At 38.6% G+C, this 19,850-nt stretch overlaps 2 protein-coding genes across 2 annotated transcripts; one reads left to right on the top strand and one right to left on the bottom strand.

Moving 5' to 3' along the window:
• The first annotated feature begins 1,164 nt into the window (after nucleotides 1-1,164).
• sms (spermine synthase) lies at nucleotides 1,165-9,496 on the top strand. Its single transcript, XM_074673070.1, has 11 exons — nucleotides 1,165-1,350; nucleotides 3,200-3,320; nucleotides 4,755-4,842; nucleotides 5,265-5,329; nucleotides 5,444-5,619; nucleotides 5,855-6,011; nucleotides 6,151-6,238; nucleotides 7,239-7,353; nucleotides 7,463-7,542; nucleotides 7,967-8,082; nucleotides 8,477-9,496. The coding sequence occupies exons 1-11, from the start codon at nucleotides 1,305-1,307 to the stop codon at nucleotides 8,505-8,507; spliced, it is 1,083 nt and encodes a 360-aa protein (XP_074529171.1). The 5' UTR covers nucleotides 1,165-1,304; the 3' UTR covers nucleotides 8,508-9,496.
• A 526-nt stretch (nucleotides 9,497-10,022) lies between these two features.
• Nucleotides 10,023-19,288, bottom strand: LOC141791763 (adhesion G-protein coupled receptor G2). Its single transcript, XM_074672411.1, has 22 exons — nucleotides 19,221-19,288; nucleotides 18,467-18,516; nucleotides 17,727-17,765; nucleotides 17,571-17,638; nucleotides 17,418-17,461; nucleotides 17,286-17,325; nucleotides 16,979-17,013; nucleotides 16,742-16,869; nucleotides 16,490-16,604; nucleotides 16,102-16,355; nucleotides 15,809-16,010; nucleotides 15,292-15,448; nucleotides 14,185-14,349; nucleotides 13,556-13,678; nucleotides 13,404-13,449; nucleotides 13,207-13,310; nucleotides 12,988-13,112; nucleotides 12,020-12,391; nucleotides 11,636-11,919; nucleotides 10,792-10,893; nucleotides 10,473-10,616; nucleotides 10,023-10,277 (listed from the first exon to the last, which is right to left on the bottom strand). Exons 1-22 carry the CDS (start codon nucleotides 19,286-19,288, stop codon nucleotides 10,174-10,176), a joined length of 2,769 nt encoding a protein of 922 aa, XP_074528512.1. The 3' UTR covers nucleotides 10,023-10,173.
• Between the last annotated feature and the right edge of the window lie 562 nt (nucleotides 19,289-19,850).

The raw sequence follows: 19,850 nt of genomic DNA, 5'->3' as shown, positions 1-19,850 counted from the left end.
TTTGAGCCAGTTCTACTTACATGATTAAAAAAAATTGGAAAACAGTCTTCTTTTCCTTTTCTTTATTGTTTCATATTTGTAGGTTGCCATGCTCTCAAATCAACATTAAAACACAGAACTATGGGATACAATATGAGTCATTCTAGAGTTATAAAAATGGAGAAAGAAAAGGTAAATTAATAATAGGTACTAACTTTAGAAATCTGTGTCTTCATGAGGTAAAGGCAGAAAAAACACTAATTTTGAGTGGAACCCTAGTGACGTTTAAAACAGAAGGTCTACCTGGAAACAGTAACTCAGGGTTCCCCACTTGGGCTAACCGCATTAAAAAATTGTCTGGGTATATCTGACTCAGTACTAGTGCATCTATATTCAGGATTAGAAATGAAAAGGAGTGACCATTGAATATGAATCAAGTTTTATATCCCAGTCCAACTTCATACTCAATGCAAGAGTAAAACAAAGTGCTGTACATAATAATATTAATATTAATAAAAATAAAGAAGAAGAAGAAGAAGAAGAAGGAAATTCCACCCCCCCAAAACACACACACACACACACACACATACACACACACACACACACACACACACACACACACACACACACACACACACACACACACACACACACACACACACACATATATATATACACCCCCCAGTCTATATAAAGACGCTGGTAAACACCAACTGAGGAAAGGCTATTAGAAGGTCTTCATGGTCTTCATAAGGAAACACTGAAGGAAGACCAAGATAATAGAATAAAACACAAGAAAGTAAAAATAAATAAATAAATAAATATGATGATAAAATATTAAGTGATTAAGGTAGTAAAATAGAATGATGTGCAAATTAAAGAAAGTTACTTAAGAAAAGGATGACCAATTAATTAGTTCAAACTAATAAAAAAGAAAAAAAAAGATTTGACCACAATAGATAAAATTGGAACTTTTTGAAAAAATAAGATAAATAAAATTCAGTTAAAAGCTAGACTTACAGGATTTTTCAAGCCTTATATTAAATTTTGGTAGACTTTTTCCTCCACATTTTTATCCCAGTCCACTATCACCTCTGCAGAGACAGCGGAGGGAGATTACTCTCTTGCCTCATGGTGAGCCTGCTCTTTGCTCTGTCACCACACACCCCTCTGGCACCGCCGTAGCCACGCCTGGTTTGCTGTAGTATAGTGGGAAGTGGTAGTAGCGCTTGTAGCAGCAGTGGTAGCAGGGCCCTCCCTCTGTCTCTGCAGATAAAAACTCGCAGCCTGTCTATTCCAGGCATGGATGACGGTTGCATTCAGACATGGCACTGCGACATTATACTCTCGACTTCAGCCTCTCTACGGCAGGTAAAAAAGAGCGCGACGAGCGGAGGAATACATCCACTGCATTCAGGTTACATTCACTGCATCAGGGCTGCATGCTAGCTTAGCTGACTAGCCCGCTAACATCAACCTGCTAGTCCGTCTCTGCCCTTCAGAACAGAAACTGTATCGATTTGAGCCAAACAGGGCTAATAACGAAATGTACATTTGTGTTTTCTGACATGAAGTAGTGCAAAAAAAATATCGTGACTGAAAATATCTATTTTAAATGTCATTTGTGCAGTTGGTTGTTGTCAGACGTTAGACTTTTAACTCCTCAGCTCAGTATTACATTAGAGAGAGCGGCTCTAAACCTCTTTGGCTAACAATGCGCACACAGTTCTGCTCGGTTCAGCGTTGTCGCACAGGAAGTGGCGCATTTCTGCCACTTTTGTAGTCTTATACGTCGAGTGGTAATTAATGTCACTTATAATGCTACATTTATGATACAGTTTTTAGGTTAGCTTTTAACATCCGTATTGTGTTTGTTACTAAATAATATCATGTTATATCATGTAACAAAGTTTTCACAAGTTAAAAAGGACTGGTAACAAAATAATATCAACAAACCTCTGCTAATTAAGCTGTCTGTTATACTAAACTCTACATCACATTTTACAATGTACAGTGTAAAACCAAACATGTCATAAATGTTTTATTCAACAAAATTTAAAGGTGTGAACTATGGTTGTAGATAGACTAAATAAATAGCCAGTTAAATCCTTTTGAAGTGTATGTGGTCAAACTATGCTCTTATGTTTTTTGATGTTTGTTTATAACAACATGACAGTTGAAACCAGTTACCTACAGTAAAACAAATGGTTGTGAGCAGGTCTAAATTTTAAGCCTCTTAAGGCGTTGCCTCACTTTTAAGAGTGTACATGATTTGTGCATTTCTCTTTGACTAAAAATAGGATTTATTAACCTCAGAGTTGTCTGTTTGATTTGTTCAGATTAAAACACTTTTAGCCTTTGGGTTGTTGTGTGACTGCTGCTAGTAAAAAAACATGCTGCTGAATTCAATTCATTCACTCACCATTCATCTTTAAACTTACTTATTATGTAACAAAAAATGTTGTTCAGGTTAGTTTGGATTCCAATAGTGACAGGTTTAAGTGCTACCTGTTATAAGGGGGATGGGGATGATCTTTTTAGAATAACTCACCCAAGTAATATGTATATTAATGTATATATAGCTAAGGTAGAACAAAGCTCTGATAAAACTTCACGTCTTGGCCTTGAATGTAATATTTTTTTCTCTGAATTTTTTTGTTAGGTGCGAACTAAGACTGCATTTAAGTATCATTTAAACAAATTTCATTGTGCTAACAAGTACATTTAATACCCACTGTCAGTTTAATCTTAATAGAGACCTCAAAAAATTCTACAACTGAACAGGGATATTTCTTTCCAGCTCAGATCTTGGCAGGTATCTTAAACTTTTTTGTTTCTGTCTGTACCGTGTCATAATTATGACTCAGTTTTTGTATAACCTGACTGAATAATACTAAGGCTGCTCTTGGCAGGTTTTGACCTGATGTTTTTATGTTGATATGACATGAATCCTGTTAGAGGAGGTGACTGTGGCCTTGTCCTACCTATCCAGGTTCAAGCCACACGACTGAGAGGCTGCTTACATTTAAGTACACAAGTGGTAAAGCCCTCACAACTCAGTAATGTAAATCATAATGTTATATGACATCAGAGATGATTTTATCTGCATCTTATAACTGTTGCACCTTAGAGTATCCAGTAAAATATGATAAGGTTTGCAATGAAAAAAAGATCTGAACACTTGTTTTATTTTGTGTTTTTTTCTGTTTTTTTTCCCTAGTTGACACTGCTTCAACAGTTCCTGGTCTACTTTCCATATTTCATGAGCAGGAAATGACAGAAACTGTCCATGACACAGATGGACATGGATACCTTGCAACATTTGTAGGAAAGAATGGCAGGTAAGACAAACATATTTACATTTTACCTGTTTTACAAATTTGGCCTGAATTAACTAACACTTATAGGTAGCACTCATTCATTTGCAACACTTAAGTGAGGCAGAGGCCAACTGTTTGGTTCCCATGATGATCATATCTAAAGGAAATAAGAACATTTAACTTGTCATACAAGCTCAGGACAGATTTCGATTCATGTAATGATGAGTAGTAGCATCGTGATGATGATCAGGTATGAGTACCAAAGAGTGTTCTTGTAAAGACTGACTATTCCCAACTGAAACCGTGAACCTACCCAGTGGATAATGAAGGGCTTATGTTTATTTATAACAAAAATGTGACAGAATGAGGCCAATTACCGGCAGCAAAACTAATGATTGTGAGCAAGTCCACGTTTTGAACTTCTTTCAACTGTGGTAGGATTTAGCTGCCTTACTTTTTGAGTCTGAATGATTTGTGCATTGCTCTGTGAATAAAATAGGACTTCCAAACCTCCAGGGTTTTTCATGTTTGCGCTCATCAGTCCAGATTAAAACACTTTTAGCCTTTGGGTGTTGTGTGAATACATTTATTAGAAAAGCATGCTGCTAAACGTAGTTCAATCACTGACATTTTAGCTTGCTTGTTATGTAATACAGCAGTAACTGTCAGCTGTAGTTCAGGCTCGTTAAAATTCCAGTGGTGACAGGTTGGAGCGTTTCCTACAGAATGATGGTGCACCTGTAATACGGGGGGGGGGTGATCTTTTCAGAAGATCAAAATAATCTACCTTATTTTATTTACACATTTTGCATATTAATGTATGAAATATTCATTGAAAAATTTTCTTTGGTGTATTCACCAATGACACCCCAGGCGTCACACCCTGCACCTGAAGCTTTCTTCTCTTTATACAGCTGCTCATTCCACCTCCTGCCGTTGCCCTTTGTTTTACCTGGGTGTGATAGATGGTGTCTGATCTTTTCACCATATTCACGATCAGTACGTTCGTAACAGATGACCAAGTGATAATGATGTTTTACATCTTTTATTTGATATAACAACACATCATATGCATGTCAAGTGCTACACGTTATCAGAGAGGGATAAGAGATCATCTCACTGTTTGTTGCAGATAATGGATTGTGGTATTATACTTCTGCAACCCTGACAGAAATCATCAATGTGTGGGGAAACACTGAGTTTGTCCAACTTGTTAAACCACTCTTGCGGTCTGCTGTGTGTCTGTATGCTTAGCTTTAATCCAAACAGTTCAACACACCGTGGTTTCAGAAATGGATTATAGTTGGAGAGGTGTGGTGGATGTAAAGATGTACAGCACCAGAACAAAGGATGGCAGGTTTTAAGATATAGATACCAGGTGCTACTTCTTTTCTTTTCACTTTGTTTTCTTTATAGCTCTGGATACATCCTTGTCGTTTCTGTTTTATCTGACAGGTTTGCTATTCTGCGTGTGCACTCCCATGGGTTGATCACCATTGATCTGCAGTGTTATGAAGAGGACAACATTGCACAGCTAGACAATGTAGGTGTTTTGTTGTTCTTCTTCTTCTAACATAAAACACATGGTTTAACACCTGTTTAAAAAAACAAAACACACACTATAACACAATATAAACCACCACATTGTAAAGTGTTTCCAGGGGACATAAAATCTATCATCAGCATGTTGATGGCAGTGCTTTAAATAGCTTTTAGATATGTGACACACATGTAAGAGAAGGATAAGTGGCTATCATTATCACCTGAACATACCTCTGGTGTCCAGACGTGTGACGTAGACAACACCTTCAATACAGAAATGCACATGGATAACAAGTAGACACTTGCAGAGAAACACAGACATGCAGTGAAAAAAATATGGGAGCAACACTGATCATGTCCTCAGAGCGAGAGTGCATTCTTAAAATAACTGCTGCACACTGTGACTCATTTGTTTCTCCACAGCTTTTAAATGCACTGGAAAAGAAGCTCAAAGTTCTTTTAAATGGCAATATTACAAGGATTAAGAGGTTAGTTTCTGGAAGTTTTAGGGTTTGGATCATTTGGTTGGAAAGAAACTGTCATACTTACTGTAGTTGAAGTTATATTAATGAATGTCATCATTTACTGATTTTCAATTCCAGACTACCAGCCCTCGAACGAGGAGCAAAAGTTGACCGGTACTGGCCCACAGCGGACGGCAGGCTGGTGGAGTATGACTTTGATCGAGTGGTTTACGAAGAAGATTCTGCTTACCAAAATATTAAAATAATGCACTCAAAACAGTTTGGGAACATCCTCGTACTCAATGGAGATGTTAGTAAGTGAATGATAAGACAACCCAATACGAAAACATGATTGAGATTTCTAAAGACTAGAGACATAATAAGTTCGACAAACCTGTTAATGTGACATACAAACCGAATAAATATTTCACTTGTAAATGAGGGTAAGAAGAAAAATGTACATAAACATGAAGTATATAAGATAGAACAGGGTAGTCATTTTAATGCTGTTTATGTTAGTATATTTATGAGTATTTCTTTCCCCCGCAGATCTGGCAGAGAGTGACTTGGCCTACACCCAAGCCATCATGGGAGGAGGTAAAGAGAATTATGCTGGAAAGGAGGTGCTAATATTAGGAGGAGGTGACGGGGGAATCCTTGCTGAGGTGGTCAAACAAAAACCAAAGATGATCACCATGTTGGAAATATCCTTACGGCTTATAAAGACTGTTTCTGTGCTTGCGCAGCGTGGCCTTCTTTTTGTACTTGAAAGAATTGTGTTTGAATCTATTGAAGATTTTTTCATTCTCATCTGACCAGTGCTTCCTTAACAAAATCTTTCACATTGACCAGAAGGTGATAGATGGGTGCAAAGCACACATGAGAGTAACTTGTGGAAGTGTCCTTGACAGCCTAGAGGGAGACTGTTACCAAGTGAGTTTTAAAAAAATGAAATGTGTGTTTCTATCTATCTATCTATCTATCTATCTATCTATCTATCTATCTATCTATCTATCTATCTATCTATCTATCTATCTATCTATCTATCTATCTATCTATCTATCTATCTGTCTGTCTGTCTGTCTGTCTGTCTGTCTGTCTGTCTGTCTGTCTGTCTATCTCTCTATCTATCTATCTATCTATCTATCTATCTATCTATCTATCTATCTATCTATCTTTCTATCTATATATCTTTCTATCTATATATCCATCTATCCATGAGCACATGAGCGATTGAGAGGAGCACATGTAGAGAAGAGAAACTGAAACTTGAGTATCATTACTGGTGTCTCCATGTGACAAACAAACCAAACAGCTGATTCTTTATTCTATTTATAAATATTAGTAATATTTGGTTTATATTAAAATTCTTGTAATCACAGCTTGTCTACTGAGTAGGTGTCTGACAGAGTAAGTGTTGGCATACTGCTAAGGCAGCCTGTGAGCTTAATTCACGTCAAAGATTTACTGTGAGTGAATAATTGACTTTCAATAAACAGAAGAAAGAGATTTTTGATTTCAACTTACAACTTCTGCAAATTCAGGACAAAAACAGTGTAGAGGTTTGGGGTGCTGCTTTGATCAGGTACTCACTGGAGCTTTAAACCAGGCTCCACAGGGAACATTTAACTCTCGTTTCTTTGCAGTGGCTTCCATCGTAAACTTTTTTCACTCTCAGGACCTTGTGGGAACTGTGACCCTGCTTTTTGTATGACCCGGCTCATTGATATCGAAGCTGCTTTTGGCAGGTTTTAATCTGATAAATAAAACATGCATTTGGTGGATAGTCACCTCCAAAACATGCTAAACCAAAAACACCTGCCATTTTTACAGTGGGTTGAACTATGATTTTGTAGCCTGTGTGTTTTTGACTTCAAATTTTTGCTGATAAAGAGGAAAGTTGAGTAGATTCTGCTTCTCTCCTGCATTACAGATACTAGTTGAGGACTGTGTGCCGGTGCTGAAGAAGTATGTCCAGGAGGGAAGGACGTTTGATTATGTAATTAATGACCTCACCGCAGTCCCAATATCCACAGAGCCAGAAGAAGGTCTGCCTCTCTTCATTATCTTTGTGTATTTCAAACAGATTTTTTAAATCACATCTTTTCAGAGACTATACTGATTCCACTTTTGCATGATCTGAACTATTTGTTGTAGACTCTACATGGGAGTTCCTGCGCCTAATCTTAGACCTGTCAATTAAAGTCCTGCATCCTAATGGGAAGTATTTCACACAGGTGAGTCTTTCTGTCCTCTGGACAAATTATTGCTGGCATTGAAAATACAAAACAATGTTGTTAAATCCTTGTTGAAGAAGGGTTTTTTGAGCTCAAACCAGCCTTACCTTTTTTTCTATTGACAACTTCATAAGTTCTTGGACTTATCTTTAGCTTCTTGCTTTCTTTATCCAGTTATTTATCTGTTGAAATAGGTTTTTTTCAAGAAAGGAGAGCCCAGTAAAATCTGCATTGTTGTCATTCTGATGATGAGTGGTATTCAAGTTTGATGAAGATGTGATCAGAAGGGGTCATTGATTATTTCTCATCTTAGCCTTGGAGTTTCAACTCTGTATTTACAATCCCACTCTTCATGGCTGAGAAAGTAATAAGTTACAGTTTGTATGTCTTGTTATATTTCTTTCTTCTGCTTCTGCTCCACCAGGGCAACAGTGTGAATCTGACAGAGGCACTGGGTCTGTATGAGGAGCAGCTTGGAAAGCTTTCGTGTCCCGTGGGCTTCTCCAAAGAAGTGGTGTGTGTGCCCTCCTACCTGGAACTGTATCCTTGAATCATGTTCACATTTTTTTCTTTGTGCTACTTGACCTATGGCTAAGTCCTGCCCTCAAATGAGATTAGCCAATTTCAGTGCGTATAGCCATCCCCTGACACTCAGACATTATCTACATGGAAGACCTCAAAAGAAAAATTTCAGTTACAAAAGTAATGAACTTAACAAATACTGTTTTGTTTTGATCTGTCCCTTGTGGAAATTACTCATTTAGTTAATAACCGTCATTTATTTGTTTCGACAACTTGTCTCACCCTCTACAGACTTCAGGTGTTAGCACTGTCAAGCTTTGTTTTGGTAATTCTGATTCATGAATACTAAATGTCATAATTCTAAGTATTGTGCTATTTTGGTTGTGTACAGTCCTTAATTGCAGTGTGTCAGATGGGTTTTCTACACTGTGTGGAAGAAGTAAAGAGCTCCAGTTTTCTCTGCTTGAATCCCCAGCGGCTGGAATGTGAAGCTCCTCCTGTTTCTGTTGTTGCCTCAAAGATGGGTTCAGACTAAACCAGATGTGGGATTAAAGGCAATTAAAGAGTTTGGGACGGAGTGGGTGCAGAGAAATAAAACAGAAACTTAGCCAACATCTGCGCTGAAATGATCTGTTTTTGGTAAATAAGCCTGGACTCCAGCTGTTATTTGAAGTTTGTCTGGATCCAGTCTGAACACATCTTTTATGGCACTCAGTTTTTTCTCGCCTCTCTTTTAACCCATTTGACCCTGATGCTCCACTCTCTGTCTCCCTCCCAGTTTTAGTTGTGTTTTACTGTTGTTTGCTACAACTTCTCAGTTGTATTTCGATTGTGTTACTTGATTTGGAATGTCCATTTGCATGTGTGTTGAGGGAAGTGTTAGATGTTTGAACTCCTCACAGGAGGCGTGTGCTCTCTTGTTTTCTTTAGGTTTACTCTGTTCTCTGAGTTATGAGCTCAGATGGTGTGATAGAGCAATCTTTAGGCTCAGCACAGCTGAACTGAGTTGCTTTTTAATCTCTGTTTTTGTTACTGCCTCTCAAATGTGATTTGATTCTTTCAGGTTGTTTCAAGGCGATGTGACCATGTCCAGTGAGACTCAGAGTGTGAGTCCACGTGTTTTAAAAGGGAAACGATTCCACCACTTTAATGCCACCTCTGTGCTTGTGCTGTTAATATGTCATGTTTTATTAGCACCTTTGATTTCTCCTGATATATTTTAAGTTTTTTAAGGCTGTATTAGGTGCATGTAAAGGGCGGTGAATGTAGCTTGCATATACAGTACACAGCACGTTTACAGGTGATAAACTCTGTGGGACTGAGTTACATTTATTTATTCTTTATGATTTCACTAAATGCTGTTTTGTCCCACTGAGGTAATTTTTGTGACCATCACAATTAAAGTGTTTTTGGGAGACACACTCTCTGCTGTTTTTCTTTTTTAAACTTTCCAACAACAATAAGAGGCTAGCACAGCGAATTCAAATGAAAATGTAACAGAGAAGCAAACAGGGTTCACAGAGCTCCACACCCAGAACACACTGTTTTGACATTTTCCCTGATCAGACCAGCGTGTGAATGAGTACAGACTGTGTGTAGTCTCTTTCTAATCATTCTGCGTGATTTGTTGCCTGACAGAGCAAACAGGCCTGTTTTTTTCCCGGAGACTTGTTGACATGTTAGAGTCAGGAAAGTCCGGGGGCTGTGCTTTGAAGCTGAGGAATTTAACACTGAATTCTGTTGCTGAAAATATGGATTCAGGATTTATCTGCAGCATAAATTGGTTTATTCATGTTTAGTTGGGCTACAAGCTTCTTCTTATGGTCAAATGATCTACTTTTTGTGAAGTTGCTTACTACGTTCAGAATACATGGGACACGACTGGTAAGAGAACATTGATATTTTTATATAAATTGATTAAAAATGTCGTACACAAATACATGTTCAGGCTACTTGTGCAACACACATTTGAGAAAAAAGTATGTATTTTTTTCCTTGCCCATAATGAGTCATATGGAAATGTGAGATTTATACTCATGGTGCATTATTACTCTGTGCATTTACATTATGTACAAAAACTTCAAAACAAGAGTCTGTTTTGTCCATCTATCAGGATGCTTGATGGTTTCTGCGCTGCCTGTTGATCTCGTTGAAGATCACGTCTCTGCTGGGCTCCTCGTCAGCTGTGATTGCCCTGTCTCCAAATGGGCTGTCTGAAACACAGACCTCTGTTAGTTTGCATTGATAAAGTCTATAGAAAACTTTTAATATAGGAGCAAATTTGAGTTGACTTCTATCATGTTTTCAGTTGAAAATCAGTCATTGTCATTTTTCAGTTTTATTATGTCTTTGGGTAAATAAATTGTCCTTGTATTAATAACTCGGGTACATTTTCCATGTTCACTTACTTATGCCATCAATATGCTCTGAGGAGTCGCTGACGAGGAAAGAGGAGCTGGATGAGTTGTTTGACTGCTTTGATGTCCGCTCTGGTGTTAGTCTGGTCACTGATGACTTCTTCATGGTCTTCTGTGTTGCAGTGCGACTCCAATCTGCAAAAATATACACGTTTAAATGTAAACCCACAGAGTTCAATTCATCATTGTGATCATGCATCTTGAAACTGAATGGGCTTGCAAGAAATGAAAGACTGTTAGACGCAGCAGAGGTATTCATGAAAGTGAATCCTGAAGAGATGTCAGTATAGGCTGTTGAGAATCCACTAACCAGAGTTCTCTGCTAGTCTCATTTTGCCGCAGCAAAGGTACGTTCTCCACTGTCTCCTTACAGTTTCCTTCACAGCACAGTGAAACACAAAAATAAAGAAACCTACAAAACAAAACAGAAAGCATTAAATTGGTGATTTACCTCATGAAAGGATAATCACATGAATATTTGGCAAAGGGGGGCATTTTTAGACATACTTTAAATAAATTTAAGAAACAGATTCATCTGGTAAAGATACATCACATTTTTAGGGACACAAAACAACGGGTTACACTGTTACTTTTAACATCCATCACAATTTAAAGTGATCTTTGTCAACTCTGACCTACTGTACTTACACAAACATTTAGTTATGCAATGAGGGATTATGGCTGAAGCTTTACCCTGTGTGCCCTTACTTTGAGCTTTATCCCCAAATCAAGTGGTTAAAATAATCTGGCTTAAGTGCTGGCATGTTTACAACCTGTCTGATGGCACATACCATCTTATTAAACCATACCGTCATGTTGTCATGTTGCCAGACTTTGGCTTGTTTGCATCAGAATAAATGATTCTGACAACATCATTAAGTCCCTGGATCAAAAATTATCCTACTTGGTGTACATCTTACAGCATATATGCAGAAACTGGATTAGTTTATGGGATGGGATTTTGGTATTGTATATTCATTTTTCCTAAATATAAATGTAAGGTAATTTTGTCTTTAACTGTCACAATTGTAGTTTTTGTTTGTGCTTATAACATTATAACACTTAGCACACTTATAAAAAAAAGGGGAAAGCTTGCCATACATTTTGGGTCTACAGCTCAGTCATCTGCATTAGTCAAGATCTAAAGCACTTACCATGCAGGGAGTTAAAGATGGCAAAGAGGTACATAAACGCCAGGTTTACTGGTCCCCAAGCGAAAAAAGCGAAGCCCCATGTGAGGCCCAGGAGGATGGTTATCCCCACCACACTGCGTACATCCTGCAGTGTGGTGCGGTGATTAGAATTGTGAGGGTTCTGCTTCTTGATCCGACACAGCTGCACCAACACCACGATGAACATGACCAGGTTGAAGAGGAAAATGGCACAGAAATATGCCACCACTGCCACATAGAAGGCGATGTCATTCTTGATCCAGCAGCTTGGAAATCACAAAGATGGAAGAGATTTAGAGGGTTAGATTGATATTCTTTTTTTTGTATTTTGGTAAATTTAAATAAATTGTTCATGGGGAAACTTACAAGTCATCACTAGTGCCATCAGTAAACCTTGCATAGGTGACCAGACCGTAGTTATTCTTGTCAATGGCAATAACAATAATGACCACAATCATTGGGACACCCCAGCCCACCAGCGAGAACTTCAGCATGTAGCGTGATATGTAGCTGTTGAAGACTTTCACCAGGGCGAGGTACATGTGGACTGCCTCCAGACCCATCCAGGTGAAAGAAACCAGCAAGAAGTAGTGAAGGAACCAGGCGGTGGAGATACAGAGGCCCACAGCGTCCGGGTAGAGAGCCAGCCAGGCATCAACAAGAAAGACCAGGTTGAGCAGCAGCAATGCCAGGCACAGCTGGATCAGGATTTTGGATGGGATGTCTTTCCGCAACTTCCTGGTTTTGACAAAATTAAACACCTCAGTGAATTTTTTGTAATGGCACAGATTGACAAATAGAAGTAACCATAATCTGTCTTTGGGCCAAATAAACATTTGAGGTTTAGTTAGAATATGTGTTAACATTATTTTTGTATATTAGATATTTCTAAATTGTATAATCCCATTTGTCAATTTTTCTCTTCAAAAACGTCTAAATATTTGACAAAACTGCCCTTAGCACCAACAAAGCCTACAACAGTTCCTTTATCTAATTTAAGTGAACATTATCAGTTTTGGGAACATAGAGGGCTGTGACGTTTTTGCTGAAGCAAAAAAAAAGAACAGGAGAGAAAACATAACACCTCGCAACATGAATGCCTGCTTTACAAGAACACAAGAATCTGTTCAGCTGTGATTTGTATTGTCAAAACAAGCGTTTCCATTGGTAGAAAGGGTGTGAGGTTAACTTGTAACTTTTCAAACCAGCTCATTCTGTCCATGTCACAATGTTTCATTCCCAGCACAATATATCGTCATCCTTTAAGTTGGTGTTTTTGTTGGTGTACTGTCCATACTAATATATAATCAGTGTTTATGAACCTTTATACACACCCAAAAGCCAAATAAGTGAGCAGGGTGATGGCCAGGAAGATGGCAGAGATTCCACATCCAATATAAGTGATGAATGTGAGGATGGTAGCCTGGATGCGACTAACTAGAGGTTCCCTGGAAAGATCCTGTTAGAAACAAAAGAAATGTACCAGAGTTAAATAGTATTTATACCACAAATCAGATTATTTTCAAATCTTGGAAAATTGATGAACTTCTTACCAGCAAGATGGCAAAACTAGTCAAATGGTTGCAGCCGCAAATTGTTTCATCGTCTGTGCTGTTTTGTACTGAGCAGCCATTTGGATTCCAACCACCTGACCCATCTGTTCACAGACATGCAGAGAAATCATGTTTTCTACATATTTTATTTCTCACTAGTTCAGTTAAATCAGAAAGATAAATGCCAGAGAACTCACCATTCAGAGTAAAGTCCCAGAAAACACATGTAGCGACGAAGTTAGCCTAGAGTTAGGAAAAGGAAGAAGAATTTAAAACTGTCTAGAAAAAAGATCCAGTAAAACCTCACAGCATGTGTATGTGTGTGTGTGTGTTTTGAAAACAAACTCACAGGAATGGGCTCTGTGTTTCTCAGGTTAATCACAACATTTTCCTGCAGGTTTGAGATGGACAGGTTCGCCACACTTGCTCCCAGGATCCCACTTATCAGTCTGCGCTGCCCCAAAGACTGGTCCTACATAGCCATTGAGACATAACACGCCGTGTCATGAAACATATTGGAAATGATAATGCTAGCAGAGCAATTTCTCTTAATCAGAACCCAAATCCGTGCACTGCTAAGACATACAGTTTCAAATGAAATGAATATGAAGTGGAAGTGATTTTTTTAAGAAAGAGGTTTTTATCAAATTTGAGGATACTCCCTAGGATCTGAGGGACATGCCAGGGACATGCCTGCCAATGTCACAGAAAAGTTGCCACGTGCCTTTTTAGCTTAACCAGGAAACTTGACCTTTGACCTGAGCTCTAATCAGGTCCAAACTGGATTTATCCCAAATTACAAAATACTGTCTTTGGCCATTGCCATTATAGCATTGTTATAAAAATCAGATGGACTGATGGATGGAGTGAAAACTAGAAAACTTAAAACATGAAAAGTCAAAAACCATGGTTTTCAGAGTGCTGACTCTCCTCAGAGCATCTCCTGCTTTGAGTGGCATGACTGTTGTGTCTATTGACCTGAAACACAGTGCTCTTCTGGTAGAAGTTGAACTGGACTCTGGAGGCCAGCTGTTGCTGCTCAGCACTGAGGTTCTGTGTGAGAGAGGGCGGCAGCCTGATAGAGCCTTGGGGGATAGAGGAGTCTGCTCTCACGCTCCTGCTTCGACGGGAACTCCCCCTTAGCTGCATCATAAATGGGACATGAACACAGAGACACAGTCACACACTGTTTCATCACATAATTTGAATGTCCCTGTGTTATTCAGGGCAACTGACATCCATCTGTCAGGGATGACTATTGTTTATCTATCAGAAATACCTCAACTCATTTCTTCTGCAGCAGGTTGCTACGCACACAAATACATGCGTAATCCCTGGATGAACATTTAGAAATCATGTTGAAAAATAATCTTGTTGTGATGCAGAGAAGTAGGTTGCCAGACTCTCCAATCTAGTTTAACTTGATGGCTTGTCATTTCCCACCATGTACAGGCTAAGGCAGACACAATTTGAAACCTTTTAGGGCTACAGCAGAGCAGTCTGAAACTTGACGCCTTATTGAAATAATGCAAGGAATTATTCCACGGAAATCATTGTCAGTAAGCCAAGGCAGAAAAACACCAGAACCCTGGAAGTGGTTGACTTTGATTAAAGGCAGCCATCACCACCCCTCATTCCTCGCACTAATTAATCTTGGGTTTTCATGCTGTGGCACGACAATGGGTCTTCTCTGGAAAACAATCATTGCTCTCAGGAGCCCTCGGGCTCTGCTACAAACCAGGAAGCTTTAAGATGGCTCAAAGATGCTTATTGCTTAAAGACTGCTTAAAAAAGGATTTGCAGATGTCTGTGACTCGTAAAATTTCCACATTTAAAATCTGCCTTTAATAAAAACATAAGTGTTGGAATGCAGAGGCTCCGTGGTCCAGTAAGGGGTAAGGTTCTCGTGAACAAATTAACTTCATATCTTCCTGTTGCTCTTTGCACCTCAAGCTCCCAAACTCCCAATTCTCCAGTAAAAATCATCCTGCAGGTTAACACTAATAAAAGCATCAGCCCAAATGCTGCAATAAATGACCCATTATACATTTCAAACAGATGTAAAGGACTGTGTTTGTGTCATACCTGTACATCATCGCGGTTTAAGATGGTAAAAACAGTTTCCTGAAAGTTAGTGCCATCTACTGGTGTGACAGACAAAGCCACGTCAGGGGACAGGAGCGTCTCTTCTGCTTCCTCGAGGACCAACTTTAACCCCACTGTATCGACAAGCCCAATAATCCTGACAACAAAAGAAGCAATGTATTATTAGGCACCTTAGGGTGGTTTTTGTTTCTATTCCTCATTATCACTCAATGATTTTGTATCCAAGAATGATTCAGCGCTGAATGATTCAAAAATCTGTGTGAGGCTGCTATGTGAAGCTAAAGGCAGATTAATAGAAGACCTATCTCACTTTTTTTTAGTTTTTGTACAACTGGTGTACAGAAAACACAGAACAGAATATTTTCAATTATGCTCTCCTTTGATGGACAAAAAGCATTTAATCTGTCAATATTAAATAAATCTGATATTACAAAGGCTGCCAGCTGATGCCATCTAATTTCTTAGAAAGTGCACAAGATCTTGGAGAATGTGAAACCTGTTAGAGGAGTCGGACACTACTTCAGGAGAAGCACCCAGCAGATTGCTGACGATCTGGACTGAAGTGTTTCCCAGCGCCAGGCTGACGTTCGGCCCTGACAGAAGTCCCTCCAGTTGAGACACCAGCTGACTGATCTGACTGGAGTTAAGTCTGGATACATCATTGGTCAGCGCCAGCAGATCGTTGGCCTGGCTTTCAGCTGTAGACAACAAAAAGCGAACATCGTAAAGACAGTCTAAGGGTGTTAATTTTGTAACAGAACTCTTTAAAGTGATTAGGTAAAGGCAAACCATTTGCTGTGGTGGTTGTTGGTGTTGTGTTGATGGGCACTGTGACGTTGTTTGTCGTCGTGTTGAGTTGCACTGTGACGTTGGTTGTCGTGCTGAGTGGCACTGTGACATTCGTTGTCTTGTATAGTGGTGTTGTAGTTACATTGACTGACAAGGTGGTGCTTGGTTGTGTGGTTGTAAAATTTGGTGCCACTGTGGTCGATGGTAGATCACACTGCTCGTTCAGCAGGATAAGCAAAGTTTCTCCATTTTTACTGAAAAAAGGCAGAAATCAGAGTAATTTAGTAAGATGTAAAATTATGTTATAAGGTAAGTAAACAGCTTGTGTTGGATACTTGTTGGATAAAGCTGAGTGAGTGGAGGACATAGGCAGGTAAAGAGATATTACCATTCAAATCCACTTGTCCCTTCTAATGCTGGACAGAATGCTGCTGGCTTGAGGTTAACTTTTTTCCATGTGAGTACAGTCTGCTGTAGACTGACCTCTGAATTTCCACAAATTGCTGCGTGAAAGAAAAAAAAGACACAAACAAAAGACTTACGATCACTCCTCTGGTTTTTATATATTTTCTTAACTATTATTATTATTTTAATAATAAACGTGTAAATCAATACAGAATTGAAAAGTTAATAAACACACCTGCAGAGGTCACTGGTCTTGTGAAACTGATTTGTTTCTCAACTCGAAGCACATATGACACAGCCTTAGCCACTTCACAGATAGCAATCCCACTGGTGAAGTTTAAAACCACTTTGCAGTTTCCAAGACTAGAGTCATAAAACGAGAAACACAAAGGATTCAGTGACAGTTTAAATGTATTCAATGTATCAGTGCATTGTGATGTGACTTTGAAAATATGACTATTCATGGACTCACTTTGTTGTTGTGCTTCCACAGCTCAAACTGAAACCCTGAAAATAAATTTGTGTTTTGGTCAAATCATCTGATATAATTACTAATTAAAGAAGACAAGAAAAAGCAACACTCATGGAAACACTTCTGGGTTTTAAAGAATTAAATTGATCCCTAAAAAGTAAAAGCTCCTGGGAAAAGTTGTTTTTCTTTCCAAATATCACAGAATCTCTGATCCTGGCTGTTTTTAAAGAATAAAATGTGCCACAAACTGCTGATCTTCTCCACAGAGAAAATGCAAAATGCAGAGTGTAGTTTACCATCTGATTACCTTGTACTTGGAACCAATGCTTGCTGATGGACATAAATCACTGTAAAGAAACAAAATAAAGATTGAGACCACTTTTAAACTGGATAATTGGTGTAAAAGATTATTTCTATGGGCTTAAATGGCAAAACTCACTCAGTACTTGTAGAGCACCCTGGTGTTTCCTCTAGTGTTGAAATCTGAACCATGAGATTAAAGTTTAACACTCCTTATTTATGGAAAATGTTAGGATTACAGACATGAAAAAAATATGTCCTTGTTGTGTTCTGAGTGTGCATGTAAACTTACCAAAGACGAGACTCGAGCAAAGCCAATCTCAGGATTTCGTATTAAAATTTCAAAAGCATAGTAGGCATCTAAACAGAAAGAAACAGGATACAATAAGCTTTCACATAACCCCTTAACACAGTACAATGCCAGTTGTCAAGTTGACTTAACACTTACTAGTTCCACTGCAGTATGAGGAGCAGCCACAGGTTTTCTCTAAAAGAACATCAGAACAATTAAGTTAACTGTATTTAAATGCCAGTTAGAACATGCTATCCTTTGGACGTTTCTGACTCTTTTGCAGTACAAGACCGCTCTAATTTAATCACATTGTGTGGAACAGTGTCAACCTGTGCAAAAATGAGGACACATTGTGTCCCCATGAGATTGTGCCACTAATCTACATGTAAAACCCCACAAATAGTCCTGAGAAATGACAAATATCACAGGCTTTTTTCCTTTTCGGCTGTCGTAACAGTGCTTTATAATGTTATAAAAACAGTAGGTCACGTGGGGTGATCGGCTCAGTCAGGTATCACAAAAAAGAAGGGCTTAACATTTTGGATACCATGCTTGCGTTCTTTTATTGGTGGGAAACATAGCTGTTAAAAAAAGACATATACAGTTATTCTATAAACAGTCTATGGTGGGAAATAAGTGGGATACTTTTTTAGGGCAGCACTGAAGCCAGAGTCAGCAGCAAGTAAGTAAAGAAATCAGCAAGCTGTTCTCTCAACAGGTAACAGCTATGTGGCCCTATACTCGTGTGTCATTGTTAAAAATTTGAATCTGTCAAAGTTTTATAATCCAAGTTTTTAAAAAACATCTAAATAAATGAATAAACAAATGAATAATTAATAAATTAACTTGATCGTACTTTTTGTAGTGCAAGCTAGGTGGAAAACGAGAGTACTCACCTGCATTACACGGAGTATTATTTTGAGGCACACTGAATGCAGACCCTTCACTGTTAAAAGAAACACACAAGACTTACATAACATTAACTGATTAAAGCATTAAAAAAATCTTGTTTTAAAAAAAAAATCTTGGAAAATCTTTACTGTTGTGAATTCCCTGGTACATTCAAATACATTTAAGTTCAAAGACCTTTATGTTTTATTTTGAAAGTTCGCTTCCCTTTCAAACACATTACTACACCTGCTGTCGAAGTAAATGTCGATGTGAGTTGTCTTTTTTTTTTTCCTTCTCAGAAGCTTTTAATTAGTCCACTCTGTTTGTATGATGTTATTCTGACTAGCTGACGTCTTTTGTGCCGATTTACTATCAGTAACGGTTTGTTTTGTCAAATGACATACCTGTTATGCTAACTAGCTACACGTATCGGTGCAATGTTTTAATTGTCCGTGTGGTAGGCTACAGTGGGAATGGGATTAGTATTAATTCACCTTTGATGTGCAGATCTCTTGCTTTGAGTGAAGGTTGTACTTGTGAGGTGGATAACTGAGTCTGTATGAATTGTTGTTTTTTGTCTGGTTTTATCCATCAGTCTCTGCATCTCTATGACAGCGTTTAACTGCCAAAATCCACGCGCACATATAGAACTTCGCACACGAGGAGCCGCGTGCAGTTAAGACACCGACACCAACGAATTATATTAGCAAAAAGAGCACACAGCTAACATCCTTTCTCCCCCGCTCACAAAACTTTTACCTGCCCATGGTTTTCTTTTTGGCAGTTTTGTGGACCCTGTCATCAGTTAGTTTGGTTACAGTCCTCATCTTTTGTGATTGTGTATTGTCACAACCAAAGTCAACACATTGGACCTTAACATTACAGTTCCTCTTAGTGGTTAGCCTCTTTTGTTTTAGCTCTCCTCCTTTAATACAATTTTTTTTCAGTTACAGCAGCCAATCATAACAGACAAGAACTGTCACCAATAATATTTAGGAATACCATGATGACTGGGTCTGACATCTCACTGCTGAAAAATAAAGTCACTTGTGAGTATGTGAAAGTTTTGTAGGCATGAAAGCAATGATAGTAGTTGTGTGCTCTTTCAGATAGTGTTGTGCTTAAAGCATAATTTTCCCCTCACAGGCCCCCAGGATCTATGGGCGTGAATCTCTGCCCTGGTGGATTTAGGCAGTAAAATGCCACCATCCATGTCCCGCCTATCTCCCTCCCATCATCACACAGTCTCAGCAGATGGCTGTTTATCTTGGGTCTGGTTTCTACTTGAGGTTCCCACCTATTAAGAGGAAGTTTTTCCTTTTCCCTGTGACTTGCTTAAGTGTTGGTGAATTTAGTTAAGACGAGATTGAATCATAAGTTAAGGTTGAC

The sequence above is a fragment of the Halichoeres trimaculatus genome, unplaced genomic scaffold (assembly GCF_033239565.1).
Source record: "Halichoeres trimaculatus isolate MK-OKI-2021-1 unplaced genomic scaffold, fHalTri1.1 fHalTri1_scaffold_6, whole genome shotgun sequence".
Taxonomy (NCBI): Eukaryota; Metazoa; Chordata; class Actinopteri; order Labriformes; family Labridae; genus Halichoeres; species Halichoeres trimaculatus.
Note: the sequence above shows the minus strand (reverse complement) of the source record. Positions and strands in the feature narration are given on the sequence as shown.